This window comes from Temnothorax americanus, unplaced genomic scaffold (genome assembly GCF_048541705.1).
Source record: "Temnothorax americanus isolate GAGA-0224 unplaced genomic scaffold, ASM4854170v1 Scaffold58, whole genome shotgun sequence".
Taxonomy (NCBI): domain Eukaryota; kingdom Metazoa; phylum Arthropoda; class Insecta; order Hymenoptera; family Formicidae; genus Temnothorax; species Temnothorax americanus.
Window position 1 is genome coordinate 281,188 of NW_027509730.1, and position 17,384 is coordinate 298,571.

General features: G+C 33.0%; 2 protein-coding genes across 10 annotated transcripts in view; both read right to left on the minus strand.

Moving 5' to 3' along the window:
* Sema1a (semaphorin 1a) overlaps window positions 1-908 on the minus strand; it is a 282,084-nt gene extending 281,176 nt beyond the window's left edge. For all 3 annotated transcript variants that reach the window (XM_077419775.1, XM_077419774.1, XM_077419773.1), the window contains exon 1: window positions 128-908. The gene's annotated coding sequence lies outside the window, so the exon portion shown is untranslated. The remainder of the gene's footprint in view (window positions 1-127) is intronic.
* A 142-nt stretch (window positions 909-1,050) lies between these two features.
* Window positions 1,051-15,516, minus strand: Nedd4 (E3 ubiquitin-protein ligase Nedd4). Of its 7 annotated transcripts, XR_013259048.1 has the most exons (17): window positions 15,211-15,514; window positions 14,468-14,668; window positions 10,053-10,250; window positions 9,766-9,926; window positions 9,247-9,412; window positions 8,965-9,080; window positions 8,739-8,865; window positions 7,562-7,711; window positions 6,674-6,724; window positions 6,317-6,593; window positions 6,178-6,236; window positions 5,932-5,997; window positions 5,627-5,856; window positions 5,422-5,543; window positions 4,693-5,332; window positions 4,314-4,483; window positions 1,051-3,000 (listed from the first exon to the last, which is right to left on the minus strand). XR_013259048.1 is itself a non-coding variant. In XM_077419768.1 (16 exons), exons 2-16 carry the CDS (start codon window positions 14,612-14,614, stop codon window positions 4,381-4,383), a joined length of 2,601 nt encoding a protein of 866 aa, XP_077275894.1. In that variant the 5' UTR covers window positions 14,615-14,668; window positions 15,211-15,516; the 3' UTR covers window positions 1,051-4,380. The 7 variants fall into 7 exon arrangements, 6 of the variants coding, with proteins under 6 accessions (XP_077275894.1, XP_077275893.1, XP_077275897.1 ...); XM_077419768.1 differs by having other exon boundaries at window positions 1,051-4,483; window positions 9,247-9,400; window positions 15,211-15,516; XM_077419767.1 differs by having other exon boundaries at window positions 1,051-4,483.
* Between the last annotated feature and the right edge of the window lie 1,868 nt (window positions 15,517-17,384).

Here is a 17,384-nt window from a genome sequence, read left to right on the forward strand (position 1 = left end):
GAGGCGAGAGCGAGAAGGCACCGCGGCGGAGATTCCGCCGTCGATTCCGAGGCGTGCCGTGTGGCCATGTTACGAAAGCCGTGTCGCGAGGAGGCCCAAGCGTATATACAGGGTTCGACGTACTCACCGCAATGCAGTGACCTCCGCCGCGGTGGTCGTTATCGGCACGCCGAGCACTTCCTTCCCTCCCTCGACGTGTCCGGCGACGTGGCCCTTTCGGCAGAGACGGGGGGTTGAACGAAGAGGGCTGCTACCCGCTCTGCCGCTGCCCGTGACAGGAACCACCGCGTATAAACCCGAAGGGGGACAGTCACGTTTCCATCGGCGCACAACGCGCTGATAGCTCTCGTCGTCGTTGTGTCGCGATTCTCACTTGTATATCCACCGCACCACACGCGTTTACGCACCGCGCGTCAACGTTTGGACGCCGGGCTGCGCGGCTACGTCACGACCGCACACGGCCAGGGCCCAAGGAACGCGGAAGAGGAAAGTTTTTTTTCGGGCTCGACGCGGCCCGCCGAATCGATGTGTGATATCACACTTCCCAACTGTCTTTTTTGATTCTGCAGATGTGCCCGCGACTAGGGCCATCCCGCGGCGCGTGGGCGTACTCGTTCGCGCCGGCAGCGGGCGGGAAATTTAAATGCGAAATCGTCGAAAAGAGCTGGCTTATTGAAAATCGGCGCTAATTGATGAATCGTTTAACGTTTCGATATAGAATCTAAATTTCTTCTAGAAAACATAAAAGTGAAGGAATATAAAACAATAACGAGAAAGTATGTCAGAGCCGATAAAATATTCCATGAATCCGATCTATCATCTCGAAGAAATATCCGCAAATTGTGATCTTATTAATTATTCGTAAACTTTGTAAAAAATAATTTATCGGTTACCTTATCGTTGGGTTTAATGGCGGTCAAACGAATCATGAGATACAAAATAATATTTTGACTTTCTGCTTACGTAGAAATAAATGACAAATTAGTAAAAAAAAACCCTAGACACGTCTGTATTATATCATTTATGATGGATATTGAGAATTACGTAATGTGCAACTTTTTAATATAATTTATTTGCATATATAGTATGGTTTTTCACAATATATATTATATAAGAACATAATTCACCTTGTAATTAAATATAATATTAATACTTAAAAATTTTTTTTTCATGATTGAAAACTCCACCGTATTTCGTTAGTAATTAATGATCGTAACGCAAGGGCGTAGCACGGTAAGCATATCTTTTATGTACTCCTTGTTGCAACTGCGATATAGAAGCGCTCATTTTTTTATAATATATTACAACGTATATATATATATATATATTTTTTTTTTTTTTAATATTTACATGAATATAACGTAATTAAATCACGCATTTCTTTCAGTTCGTGCACGTAAGTATGTATGGAAATAAAACGTGTTGTGTACCACATTGAGCTAGCTTAAAACAATTAAGTCTCCTTCCGTTCTAAATTAAATAAGGCATTGGTAGTGAAAATAGACATATAGATAAAGGACACGTAAAGTGTATACTGTTAAACAATAGCTATCTGGCGCAATAATAAAGTCAACGTATCGTTACAACAGTAAATAATAATGCACACGTTAAGTAGATATATTCTAATGCGTGATATAATTATCGTAAGGCATTAAGTTTTACGGACTATTTATATAGATCAAGCATAAATGCGGTCATTTTCAAACAGAATATCTATCTGATAATACCTAGATTTGAATCTTCTTTTTGATATCGTCGATTTACAAGTAAATACAATTTTAACATGCCGTCTGTAAAAATGTTTATGCGATACATAGGATACCAAACGTGATTATTAAATTCATTAGATATCTTATCGTATTCATATACTGCCTTTTCGTATTTGTGATCTTTTTGTATAGGAATATAATACAAGAAGCTACAACAGAGTATACTCAAACTCGATTACAAAAATTTACGAGTCTCTCGTATCGTCTGCATTACATTATGACAATATTCTGTAAGTCCATCTAACGTTAATTACATGTAATATTTATTGCTTCACCATACTATTTGCAAATCATGAATTTCATATGATATATAAATGATGTACGCACGCACACGCGCGTGTTTTGTCATAATTTATACAAGACGATCATATTGTAAAGAATAGATTTCAAGTATTAATTTAAAGATACCAGTTTTGAAAGACAGACTCAGAGAACACCGCACTGCACATGCATAATGATAAAATATTCTTCCTTATCCAATCTAAACTTTAATACGCGAAGATTGGATTGTGCGCTGGTTGTTCATTGTTCTATTAATGAACTTAGGTTACTTAGGGTATTATACGCACTTCATAACATATTAGATTACAGCTGGATACAGCTTGTCATCTCCAAGCTAGGAAATACTAACTTATTAAATGTAAGCTTATGTATATCGCTCTGCAAATCTAATATGAAGATGAAGATGAAGCAATTCCAGAGGATATTCATTTATCAGCGAATAATTAGCGCACTTTACTATCATTTACAAATCTAGGTTTTACGAACGAGAGACTTATTAAAATAAGAAATTTCATAACCAGAATTTAAGGCCACAAAATTTGTCATGTCAATATTATTTATTATCTAACGGGACGTACCTGTTTACAATAAAATAAGCTGTATAAACAGGGTGGAATGTTATATTAACTCCGTATCCTTCAGAATGCATGTTAATTCTGCGAATAAATGTTATAATACAAGATAGGCATTCGTATCTGACACTGATTTCGTCATCTTCGATTAAGGATATTAACAAGAAGCAATACTTAAATTATTTTTCGAGACTATTGAGTTTTGCTGCACCAGAATAATGAGAAAATATACACAATAATTTAAATTTCTAGAAAACAATGTTGTAATCAATTTGTTCCTTCATTTAATATACTGTATACAATTATATTTCCTGAGTACAACATATATCCTTAAGTCATTAACTCAGAAGAACAAGCAAGGTAAAATTAATGATAACCTGCAACCAATTAATTCAATTTTGTTAGTTCGTCAATATATATTTTTAAAAATAAGTTTATCAATATGATTAAAATTCTGCGTATCTTATTTTGTATGTTAATACGATAAAATATGAATTTTCTTTCAATAACTTATTCTACACTACATAATTTCATTTTGTACTATTTAGCACAAAACAAAATGAAAATTTTGAAATAAAAATGTTATTTTATTAGCTTTGGTTTCTATCGTTTCTTGCCTTTTCTTCTAATAATATACTAACTGTTTATAAAACTGTTTACATTCTTCTGTACATTATAGGAGTATGCGTTCTTGAACAATACAATTTCTATATATAATGCTACCTTGTATCATTTGATAATCAAAAAGACTATAAAAGGAACAATATATATAAAGAAAAAAAGATAAGTTAGTTTATACTTATATATGCATGTAAAATATATGTATATATGTGACAAGCAAAAGTTTATCTTTGCTCTTCAACAAAAGACATAAACAGCTTTACATAATAAACAGTTGAAAAAAGGAATTGAAAGTTTACGTGTTGTTAAAGTGGAAAAAGAGAAGTATATATAAGAAACAACAGTCTATTTCGAGTATGCAATATAAAAAAAATTAAAAAGTACATTTTTTAATTAAAAAAAAGTTAAGTAATTTTTATTTTATTTTATACAAGTACAAATTTCAAGAATTGAATTTATTGACAACAAAATAGCATTATATCAATATCTTACGATTTGAAAATAGAAAAAAGAAAATATATCTATGTGCAGAGAATTTTTGAGTCGCAGAATAACATTGATTGTTCTTATTTTCACATGTCACAATGTCATTTTGAAACAACTTGTCATAATTTTATCATGTACAGTCATTTCATAAATTGCAAAAATTGCATTTCATAACAACATTCTAATATTATTTTAACAAAGAAAAGAAAGTTATATAATAAATCATGATCATAATATCACATTGTTATAGCAGCCAAATCACTTCTCCTAGAAAATCCCAGTTGTAATAGTAAAAATATGGCATGTCTTTAATCAAGTCAAGAGTGGATTAATTAAATGTCTGACTGCAAGTTTTAACAGTCTACTTCAGATTATGATATTTTTCATTTTAAGTATTTTCAAAAGCGTATGCTGAAAGACTTATTGAAAGTTATTTAGAAAAACTAAACGATTTAACTTTTAAACATATTATCTTCAATATATTTTAATGTTGCCGCTTATAATTAAGAGACAACAAAATCATTAAAATGCAGAAAATTTTTAAATAGATAATCATATTAAGATAATATACTTTTCTGTGTACCTCTATATAGGTATATGTAATATATACATTATATTACAGATATCATCATGAACAAAGGTATTTCGTGCTAGTCGACTCCAGCAAAACCTTGAGAACCTTCAATTGCTTTAACTAGCTTATCCCTGAGTTGTTGATAACTTTTATACGGAGGAAGGTCAATACGATTAAAACTGAAACAATAATTTATACTATTGTATGACAAATTTGTATACAAAAAATTATTTCAATGATAATGAAATAAAGCTAAGCTGATAAATAACCATATTTTATCATTCTTTTTTTTAAGTATACAATATATAAAATAGATAAAATATATATATAGTTGGAAGTAAATTAGAAACTTTAGCAAATAAATTACTTTCATAAAATAAAAACTCACCAAGTATGAGCTCTTGGATAATTCTCTGGTGTACCCCACCTTTCAATTGTGAATAATTGCGGTCCATTACTGCCATAAAGTTCTTTGAATCCATTCATTGGAACACGTGATGTGCCAGTTACAAACTGTAATAATCTAGAACGCATTTCATTGCTAAATGACAAAACGACTCTCCAGAACCATTGCACAACAATGTGGTTTGCATGATAGTCTCCTTTATACAAAGTATTTTGTTTCCAGTCTTTCACATCAATATGCTGTATGCCACACATTAACAATTCCAGTTCATGTTCATCGAATATTTTTACCAATGTTGGTGGTATAAGAGCGTTGAACCCTTCTAAGAAGGCATTCATTTGTTCCTGCACGCGAGATACAAATCGCCATTGTATAACTAAACTTATATATTCGTCTTTATTTTCATCGGTCAAAGGAATATTAGCACCATCTGGCTTTAAATCTCTTTGGGAAGTATGACCAAAGCTTTCTTCGTCGAGACTGAAAGTTAGTTCTAATTCACTAGGATCATTCTCTTTAATCCATAAAAGAGAGTTGTAATATTCAGAATCGACGCTCTCCATGTCCTTCAGATCAATTGATTTACCCAACATCATTTTATAAAATGGTCGAATAAAGAAAGCTAAAAAATAAATTTATTTAATAACAGTTATTTTATCATATATGTTAATATTATAATTACTACAAATTTTACTTTATATTAAGACTTACCATCCAAAAGTTTGCCGTGATAAACCGCCATTCCTGCTATACGTCCGATAAATTTAAAGTAATTCAAATGCTCTTCGTTACATACACCAGAACAAGGATTAATTTGCAGTGTATAGTTATCACTAAAAATAAAAAAAATTATATCATTTTTGTTCCATAATATAATCATACATTACAAGCATTAAGATATAATTTTTATACTCACGTTGCAGAATACTCAAAAAGTCCATAGTATGGATTAAACATTTCCTTAGACAATAAGAAGAACCATTCTCTTGCAAGGCCACCATAATCTAAGCCTACTTCTCCTTCAAATTCTACCCATAATTTCGTTTTTAGAATATCAACTCTGTTAACAGAGCTTATAATACGGTACGAATCTTCCAAAATATTATTCCGTCCAACTTTTATCTCAAACTTATTAGGAACATTATTCTGTAATAAGATATATAGATATAATGATCATATCTACGTCAAAGGTGATTTAATAAATAATGATCATCTACATACAGGCTTTCTCAGTTGTGATTTCAGATACTCATATTTACGCTTATAGTCTCTTGAATATGGTACAGCCTGAAAACGCATTACAGTCTACAAATTATTTCTAATTCTAAATCTAATTGTAAATCTAAATCTGAATGTATGCATGTGTGTATATATGCACACACACACGCACACACGCACACGCACTAGCGCGCGCGTACACACACACGCGCGCACACACACACTCATATAAAACATTTGTAATCATACCGGGCCAGCAATTTGAGGATTAGACATACGCGGATCTTCCCATTGTGTTGTTCTTGTATCTATAATAAAAGAGATAAATAGATATCCAGATATATTATTATAATTTAAAACTTTAATGTATGGAAAATTATGCACATACTGTGATCTATAAAAAAGATTCGTCCATCAGTGTGTACTCTTTCCTCCCATCCTTCTGGAAGCGGTCCTAATTGATCTAAATCACCTCTCGATGTCGTTGATGGTGCAGTATGATTAGGTATAGAACTCGGTCTTCCCGTTCTAGGATCAATCCAAGTTGTCGCCCTCTCATTGTGATCAATAAAAAATATTCTACCATTAGGTGCTACTTGCATGCCCCAACCAGGAGGTAATCCTTCATCATTAGATACGGGAAGAGTAGGTTTGGGACTTTCAATCTAAAATTTTTACGATAAAAGAAAAAATATATTAGATAATATTATAAATGATATTTAAGAGAATCTATAATTAAACATACCTGCTCCGATGAACGTCTCGAACCAGCTGGACTATCGATATTATCATCAGTCTGTAAATATAACATAAAAATATTTATATATTACAATTGAATAAAATAAAATATATAAATATAAAGTGAGAATAATATGTGTATTTATTAATATAATAAGCTAGTGCATATATTACAATTTCAAAAGAATATATTGTTAAAAATACAAAATTTTTTTTTTACTTTAAAGCATATTTTTATCTATAGATATTATTTATAATAATTTAGGGTACATTTTTTATTTATATTATTTATAATAAGTATATACAGCACGAAAGATTTACGCTAAATTTTATATACATAAAGAAATTTTCAAAATAAAAAGTTCTAAGTAGAGCATGCTACAGATATTAAATTGTAAAGCAATAGTACATAAAATAAATCAAAAATACATTTTAAGAAATAAAAAATAATAATGCCAACAAATATCATTACACAAAAAAAAGAGAAATCTAAGTTTGTGTAAGTTCTACCTGATGCTATAACTGGAACTTTCTAGTATAAATACATATTTTTATATACTTTTATATACTCTATTCAATAATATATTTTTAAGCTATATATAACAGTTATATATATATATATATATATATATATATATATATATATATATATATATATAAAGAACAGTTACATAAAAAAACTAGAATATATATACACATGTCTATATCTCTAATCTGTATAATGCATAACTAGTCTATATAACTTAGCTTTATCAGAGTTGAATCAGATGAAATTGATGCATGAAATAAAACTTACATATGCTATTATTCACTTTACAACAAGCACACAAATATACATGTATTAAGCGTTACATTCAACTAAAGGTGAACATAACAACTTTATGTATATTAATACCTGTTCTTCAGATTCACTAAGGTAGCCACGTTGATCGACAGAACGTCCGGAGTCTGAAGAAGTATCCCCAATACCCCCTCCCCTATGATCCCCACCCTCACAATCTCTTGCTTCCGAATCTTCATCGTCCTCGCGTAGAACTTCACCATCCTTACACACACATGCACAAATTTCTACATACTGCATGCTAATCATACGAATTGTATGAATAGATATGCTAATTCCAGAATTGTAATACATACGCGTTTAAAAATGTTGTTTAACCATTTAAGAACATATTAAGAATAAAAACCTATTTGTGTTTCGTGATAATTAAATCTTATTAATGTCTAACACTAAATTGCCAATATTATATACTACCTATAAATTGATCAGAATATAATACTATTTTACTACATTATTTACTAAACACATTCTTACATAGAGAAAAATATGCAAGAACAAACATGTTTATACAAACTATGTTGCATATATCCAAACCCATTATTGAAATAAATGTTGGAAAAAATCTAAGAAAATTCTTGCTAACATTTATAAAGAAACGTCTCAAACATATAATAAAATAATTTTATAAAGTTCAAGTTAATATGCAATTAATAATGTGCCTGTATTCTTTTTACAAATGTACCACTGAATCGGATATACAGCATATTTACAATAATTGTTTCATTATATATTAAAAATTTTGTGCGTGTGTGTGTATGAACATATATCTTACGTGAAATATCAATAAATAAATAAAGAAAACATAGTAATGCCTACCAGCATGGAGATTTGAAAGCAGAGAATATTATTACGTAACTTTAACTTTTAAAAGATATACGAAAAGATATCATTCTTTAGAAATGTAATTAAAAGGTATCTTTTTATATTTATCATAAAGATAAATAAATCTAATAAATTTGAAAATTTTCTAAAACAAATAGATATAATATATAATATCAATAACACGGAGCAATAACGTAAATAGCTATTCAAAACAAAACATGATTATAAAGTAGATTTAATTTTAATAACTCAATGTGTTTCTCCTACCTATATGTTTAAAAAATTAGTATATAAGTACAATTTGTAGTCTAATTCTTTACATATGTTGTTTATGTAAGGTATGTATATTATTTTTTTAATGCAAAAGTAGCATCTTAAAATTTTATAAAAAAAACACTGTTGAACTTACTTGATTTACTACCGAGTTCCTATGTCTACCTTCCTCATCAGCACTAATGTGAAACCGTCGTTGAAACTCAGTAGCTGCTGTATCCAAATTACGTTGTTCAACAATTCCACTTGGTGCTGTTGTATCTCTGTCGCAATAAGATAACATTTTAAAATATAGATGTTATTATATATTTTTTGAACGCGCGTATTGAATATCTATATATTGAATAAATGCTGTCACATACGGTTCTGGTCGTTCCCATTGTGTGAAACGCGCTATATGATTAACATAGTATGTCCGACCATTTGCATCCTGTCTTTCTTCCCACCCCGGTGGTAATGGCCTATTAACCATCGTAATCTGCAAAAGTATTTTAAAGATTCGTAGAGTTGTGTAATAAGATTGCATTATTCTTATTTTACAAGTATGCGAAAAATACATTTAATTAGTTTGTTGTACTTAAAAAAATTTATAAATTAATATAACAAAGTTAGTATAACAACAATGCCTCTCTATGCAAACATACATCTGCACTTTGTTCTACTGGACTGTTATTCTCTGGCTGTACTAATTCCCATCCGCCTGAATCAGATACGTCTCCATTGTCATTTTCAATACTAGATGAATCGGAAATGTATGCATGATACAGTTCCAATGTTCCCTTAACTCGTGACCGCTGACTGGAATGATTACTAGCCATATCCTCATAAGTTATTCATTTTGCATTCGCAAATAAAAAAGTACAAAGCAAACAAATTTCAATAAAACAATATTAATGTAAAGTCTATATACAATTAGATATTTTTTAATTAATATAGTCAAGTCCAAATTATATATACAGCGCATGTTACTGAAAATTTAAATCAAAGCGACTAAAATAATTGATAATGTATGACTTATTGGTCGTGCTAATTGCTCGAAAGTTATAACATACCAAACTTATATATCGCAATTGGATATAAATAATGTAAATTAGATCAAGATGTGTAGTATAAATTAAATTGGAAAATATGTAGCATGAAGCAAAATCGTCAAAGATACTTACCTACGAGGGCGAAGTACATAATTCCTAGCAGGAATAGAGCGACCTTCTTGTTCCTTTGGTAAATTAATCAATGTTAACTCAACCATACCAAGAAAATCATCCCTTGTCAATCTGTTTTCATCAAAAACTTGTAAGACCAATTTGTGTTCTACTGGTTTTACCTGCCAAAAAAAAATAGTTTATGCTAATAATACATGTTTACACATAAAACTTGGAAATAACACGAAAAATATCTTAGGAAAAGGCGTTTTTTCATAATTCTTTTTCTTTCTCTTTACTCCACTTACCCTAAATATAAATTCTTCTTCCCAGACAGGATTCAATGTCTTCTTCTTGGTTCTTGTAAGTGCAGAATCCACTGTCTGATCGCCATTTATTGTGTTCAAGTCCACACGTACATAGGGATCGCTCGCACCAAAAATATCTTTCTTAGCTAGATGGTGCCCAGCGATTACTTTTAACCTCAACTTGCTCGTTTCGTCTCTCTAAATAAATAAATCATCCAATCAAATAATTAATTATCAAAATTATGCTCCATTATCGAGAGGTATATCCACAAAATGGCATTAATATAAAATATATATATATATTTTTTTTTAATAATACTATCAAAAATATAACAAATATCGAAACATAATTGAGATTTACAAATGCCTAAATATTTCCACAGCTATGTTATAAGCATTAAACATACAAGCGTTACTTTTGTACAGACACTAAAGAAAAATTATCAAAAACGATATCTCTCCGACTGATTATTATCATAATGGCAGACAAGCCTTTCCTGAATATTGCACTACATTGCACAAGATATGTCGCCAACAATTACATGAAAGTTACTCCAAGCGTGTTTATCGCAACAATAATGAACACCGAAATGTAGAATCGACAATTAACACCCCATTTGAGAGACACGTGCGAGCGACGTCGTCGTTAAAATACTGCTACGTTGCAAGTGTAATTTAGGGATTAACATCGGGAACTATTTTTCCGATAGGATTACGATCGTCACGATCATCGTCATCGTCATCGGCGTACACACACCGCTGGTCGGGACGCACCACGTATATATCGACCGCGACGATTCGGCCACGCGGAAGAAAGGAAAAAAATATCCGCCCGTGTGGCAATAAACAGCCGTGCCCCGTAACACACTCGTCGTTCGGTTGCGCCTTCATCAGTCGCCCAGAAAACCCAACCTGTACTTGTCAAACTGTCAAAGTGGTGTTACGTACGGAATCGCCGTCGACTCCGACCGTCGGATTGTAACCGTAAACATGTTCTTCTGCCATTAACGTTACGTGTGCTCGATTGGTACCTAATCGCCGACCGCTCTCTCTCTTGCTATTTAACGGGCCTCACAGTTTCTTGTGTGCCATCAAGAAACCTATTTTGCGCTAACCCCCCTCCGCGACTATTGCGCGACCGAGAGACGGATGACGGATGTGACATGCCCGCTTCCGGGTTCAAAGATGGCCAGCTTGCCGTTTAAATATTCAAAGAGCGGCAAACACGCGGACCGATCGCGCTCGCGTGTCTGCGCGACATAAATATAAAAAATCTCCTGACAATTGTTCTTGATCTATTTAAAATCCCTGCTATACAATATCTCCTCTACGATAGAAATGTTATTTATTTGTGGAGAGGCGCGATATACTGGAAAATATGAAAATTTTGCGAGAAAATTTACAGGCGATAGAGTGCGCACTAGATGCAAAAGTTCCTCGAAATGTGCATTTAAACTGTTTAAACACGTTTTATTTATAAATTTATTATATTCTAATGTTAATTTAATATTGATACACAGTTTACGTGTGTACATTTTGAATAAAAAATAATATTTGTGTTTATTATTTGAACAACAAAGTTTTTTAAATTTATTACCACGAAATATTATTTTAAAAATAACGTCAACCTACTTCCTCAAAGATAATTACATTCGGCAAAAATTTACTCTTATCTCAGGATTTTATGAAATGATTCAATCTTGAAGATAATCAGGTCGACTAGAACAATGGAAATCACGATGAAAGATATCTTTACAACTTTTTACGACATCGTGAATTCGACAACCACAAATTTCAGGCAATTTGCATCTTAAATTTATTTAAGTAAGATTTATCTTAGGAAACTTGTCGTACGCTATCGTAATAGTAAACAAATTCAAACTTTGCGGGAAACTTCAAGAAGAAATCTTAACAAGAGCAAAAGAAAATTTTTTTAACATTATTTGTTCTTACAAATATAAATCTATAAGTGCAATGCTGGTCTAACCTTGCATTAAAGGGTATTTAAGCTCTAAGCCGTAAGAAATTGACCAATCACAATGGAATTATGTGAGGAGAATACTCGATTGTGATTGGTCAATTTCTTACGGCTTAAAGCTTAAATACCCTTTAAAGCAAGGTTGTAGACCAGCATTGCATTTATAGATTTATATTTGTAAGAACAAATAATGTTAAAAAATATCTCTTTTGCTCTTGTTAAGATTTCTTCTTAAAGTTTCCCGCAAAGTTTCAATTTTTTACTACTATTACGTTTTTTTACTATTACGATAATAGCGTACATACAAGTTCCCTAAGATAAATCTTACTTATAAATAAATTTAAAATGCAAATTGCCTGAAATTTGTAGTTCTCGAATTCAACGAAGTCGTAAAAAGTTGTAAAGATATCTTTCATCGTGATTTCCATTATGTTCTAGTCGACCTGATTATATCTTCAAGATTGAATCATTTCATAAAATCCTGAGATAAGAGTAAATTTTTGCCAAATGCAATTATCTTTGAGAAAGTAGGTTGACGTCATTTTTCTTTCACTAATAAATTTCGAAATGGATAACATATATTTATCACATATAAGATGAGTCTAAAATTTGTGACTCGCACTTTATTATGTGATATGAAATTTCAAATATATCTGTGGCATGCGGCTGCATGCAGAAACTCCTTCGTGAGAAAGTTTTAAAATTTTCAAAAGATTTTCTGTTTTTCTTTTCTTGTCCAATACCGCGTTCGCTCGTAGCACAGAGAGAAATTAGCCGCAGGAATACCAACGTCGACTACGTTCGCTAGAACGTTCGCTAGAACGCTATAAAGCGGAATTCACAGTCCGATTTTATATTTAAAGCCTTGTGTCCACGATGCTAGAAATTTTACTCCAAAATCTCGGACGGAGAAAGAATTAGCCAATGACATTGGTCATTGGCTGAATTGTTTAAATGTGGTTGGTCAATTCTTTCGACGTCCGAGATCTCGGAGTGATCTAGGCTCCAGCATCGTAAACACAAGCCTTATAGGCTTAAGGGGATGCTGGGGTGGCAAGAATTGCCGACATTTTTTTGAGCAGGCTAAACTTTGAATTGGCTTTACGGAATTGAAAAATTTTTTTGCAGAATTAAAGTACGTATAAAAACGGAGGGTGCGAGCGTTGATTTTACATAAAAAACGAAAAAAAAATAAAAAAATTATATGTATGACGTGACAACATTTGCTGCACATAAAAATTTAGACTTTGTACGTATAAAATAAAGCATACATCACCCTCGGAAATACAATAAAGAAGAATCCTGTGTGCTTGCAGAAATGAGCTGCGAGCTTTAGTATAAGAGAACAAATTGCTTGAAAATCTCATATATGTATGCGTGCGGAGTAGTATTGCGTGTAGCGAGAGATGGCGCAGCAATCGAACAAAGGACAGATGTCATTTTGATAGACAAAGACAGATATAGAGAAAACAAAATTAGAAATGTTGACATTATCGACACCGAGGAAGTTCGGCCGTCACACCAGCATCCCCGAGAGCATCCCCTTAAGGCTGCGGTCCATTTGACGCTACAAATGCTTCGAACCATTCCTCTTCTCTTTTCTTTCAATGAAAAAAGAAGGAGAAGAAGAACGCTCCAAAACATTTCTAGCATCAAGTGGACCGCAGCCTAAGACACTCTCGAAATGCTATACTATTTCATTGGCTGCAATCCATTTAATATATGCTAAAAATGCTGTGAAGCGTTCTTCTTCTTCTTCTTCTTTCTTCATTAAAAGAAAAAGAATATGCTTCAAAATATTTGAAGTGTGTTAAGTGGACCATAGTCATTAACTGGGTGGAATCTTAAGCCGGTTCTACAATACGTTGCAAACGATGGCAACTACCAGTTGAAAAGTGTTATTTCTGATTGCCGATTGCTAGTTTACTGTCGCCAAAAAAGTTAAAAATTCGCCAACTTTGTCAACCAATTTTGTCAACCGCAATTGACAAGCGCAACGTGAAAATAACACTTTTCAACTAGCAGTTGCCATCGTTTGCGACGTATTGTAGAACCGGCTTTAAGGTCATCACTTAAGACGTATGTACATACCACACAAGGCCAAAATTAAAAAGATCCGAAGTATGTAAGATCGAATTATGGATATTCTAAAAGTTTGATCTCATTATCAGTTGATCTTAAAATTCCACATCCAAACAATTAAATAAGCATTTCGTATCATATAAATTTATATTTCAAATAATTTTAAATATAAGATGAACTATGAATACTGCTCATAGAAGCTGTCCGAATCGAGAAAAATCTTTCACTCTCCCCTTTTCTCTCCTCTCTCTCTCTCTCTCTCTCTCTCTCTCTCTCTCTCTCTCTCTCTCTCTCTCTCTCTCTCTCTCCCCCCCCTTTCCTCTCGTTACTATATATATATATCAATATATCTTACCGCAGTTTCCGATACCCGACCGAATTGCGCATTGACTTCTGCCACACGTGATGCGGAACGATGTTGCGCGGTCCATGTGTAGGCACGTCTTCTGGGCGGGACTGGATCGACGCCAGCATAAATCGGATATGTCAGAGTGCCCGGCATCTTTCGTTCTTCCTTTATGTCCTTCCAGCGTCACTAGTCTCGGACTCATCGACTCTGTTACAGTTTTCTTATTTAGACACTTTAGTTTACTTTAAGCTTCGAACTATGTTGGAGGCAATCTATAATATATGTGCATACTTCACGGCATACGTTTCAAAAAGCGCACTTTCATTGTCACGTTTTTAATCTCGTATAAAAATCTATATACGTTATATCTAACTTTATTTCTCTTACAGGGCCTTAATTAGGCCCGGTCTACAATCAGTCGTATGTCGGAGTCGGATGTCGGAACGTAGCCGATGGTCCAAGGAGAGAATTTCTTTTTCGAAAACGAATTTTAGTCATTGATTCATGTTATTAAATCTCTAACGTATTGTTTATGAATTTCAAGAAAATGTGTTTACATTTTTACGCCAAGTAATTGCGTGTTGATGCACGTAAGAATTTCAAATGAAATAATACAATAATACATAGAGATCTTACGAAAAACTTATATAATTATTTAACAATCTGTTATTTAAAATCAGAAAGCAATCCATTGGTTTCCATGTGTGCATCTGTTATGTAATAATAATGTAATTTCCAAGTCTACCTACATAATTGCACGAAGTTTCTTCAGGCTGGACACATGAAATACAATTCTGGACCGATAAAAGTCTCCTTATTTTACATATAAATCTTCTTGTTATTATATATTTATACGGAGGAAAATATTATAAATTAATTATAGAAACGGGAATAGCTATATATGTGCTGTTCGTCGAAAACAAAACTCCGAAGCTAAAACATATCCTAATCTATTAACAATTGGTTCACTCGTAAGTCACATTGCGGCACCAATTTGTGTACTTGACGTCACGATCTTTGCGGAAAAGGAAACGAGCGTGAACAATCAGAACTCACTTCGTCCTCAGACTCACTTTATCACTAACACGAGGCAAATGCTAAAATTTCAGATAAGACAATATCGTTAATCATCGTCGAGATAACGTTCACCACGACATACGAAAGGCTGCCTATCGTATGGCGATAATTTCGCGTGTCGCGTTTGTGTACAGACGGACAGGTAATCATTGTTGCCGTCTCTACCTGCTTCGAGCTGCAGCATACTTTTAGCAATTTCACATATGCAAAATTGTGCACCGCCTAAAACTGGAATATCGGAATGCACTAAATGCGCTTTGCTACATAAGTATATCGTTCAGATCTTTTAGCCGTTTTAGCGTACTCCTATGTATATTTTACGTATTTTGTGTGATAATTCTCGATTCATATACATCCCCCCCTGTTCTATCTCTTATCAATTCGCTCGAGATCAATCGAATGCCGTTTTCATTACGTATAATTTAGCAGAAGTAATACTCGGAAGTTAATGACGTAGCACTTAGCAGTATGACGCATCGGCTACATAATTATCATCTTTACGTCATTCATACGACAATTTGTACGTCGATATCTGATAATACTGTCCTAAGGACAATTCAACCAGCAGAGTTCTTCGCAACAAAATTTCCGATTATACAATTTATCGTCCCTATATTCTAACTCATTCTATACTCTATCGCGATTAACCGGAGTTTGGTCGAAAAATCCTCTAGTTCGATTTATAGACAGTCTTTCTCGTAAACAAAACCTGCCAGAAAAAATTATCATAGATCGACATCGATCGTATTCGCATATATTAAGCTCGTGCTTTTTGCTTAGCAGAACTCGCAAACGTAATATGACGGCATATTGACAGCATGACGCAAAGCATGACGGCATATCGAATCTCTGTCGAGCGCAGGTTTCCGTTCGCGGTTTCTACCATCAATATCTGTCTTGTACATACCATGTTGCAGATCCGCTTCTACCATCAATCTGCCATCACATCTTAGATTGGCGATTCTCGCTATATTTTTGCCAGTATTCGATCGACGGCATTACGAGAATCCTGATAAACAGCAAGCATTTTGCAAAATCTGTTCTCTCTCTCGACAGTTCTAGTTATTTAATATATATTTTATCAAAACAAACTGTGTTTTGCAAATACATGATATATATATTTTTTTTTGTAAACATAAAATCAAAGTGCATAAAAATATCCGATTGTGAGAAGTAAAGGCTATAAGGGTCAGACGCAGAACTCCGTGCGTAATATCAGAAATAACTGATTTATTGGTCGTTGTGATTTACATCGATCCGTACGTTTCGGCTCAACTTTGAGCCATCCTCAGCGGTATACATTAAAATAATATATTAAACGTTCTCCGTACCATATTGGTGAGCTTACTGATTCTAAGTTTCAGAAACTGTGTTGGGAAAATCACAACAACCAATCAGTTATTTTCTGATATTACGCACGGAGTTATGCGTCTGACCCTTATAGCCTTTACTTCTCTTATTTTAATTTCGAGGGTCGTAAAGAGGAGAGGTCTAAAGTAGATAAAGTTTTTAAAGTCTATCCAAAATATTCGTATATGCATAAAGCAATGCAAACAAAATAAAAAGTGTTCATGGTTACAGTTTTAAAACTAAATGTACAATTAGTAGTAACTCTGAGAGCCATAATAAGGTACTCGGCGTTTTTATTTTGATCGGTTATATATAGTCGACGCTCATTCAATATTCGAGGTCGATATATCGATGGTCACGTTTCAGTATTCGCGGATAATCACTACGCGTGTTCACAATTGCATTTTGATCATTGCCAATACTTTAAAAAGTAAGGTTTCAAAAAATTGGAAAAAAAAGACATTGAAGAGTTATTATACAGTCTGCATATAAAGAT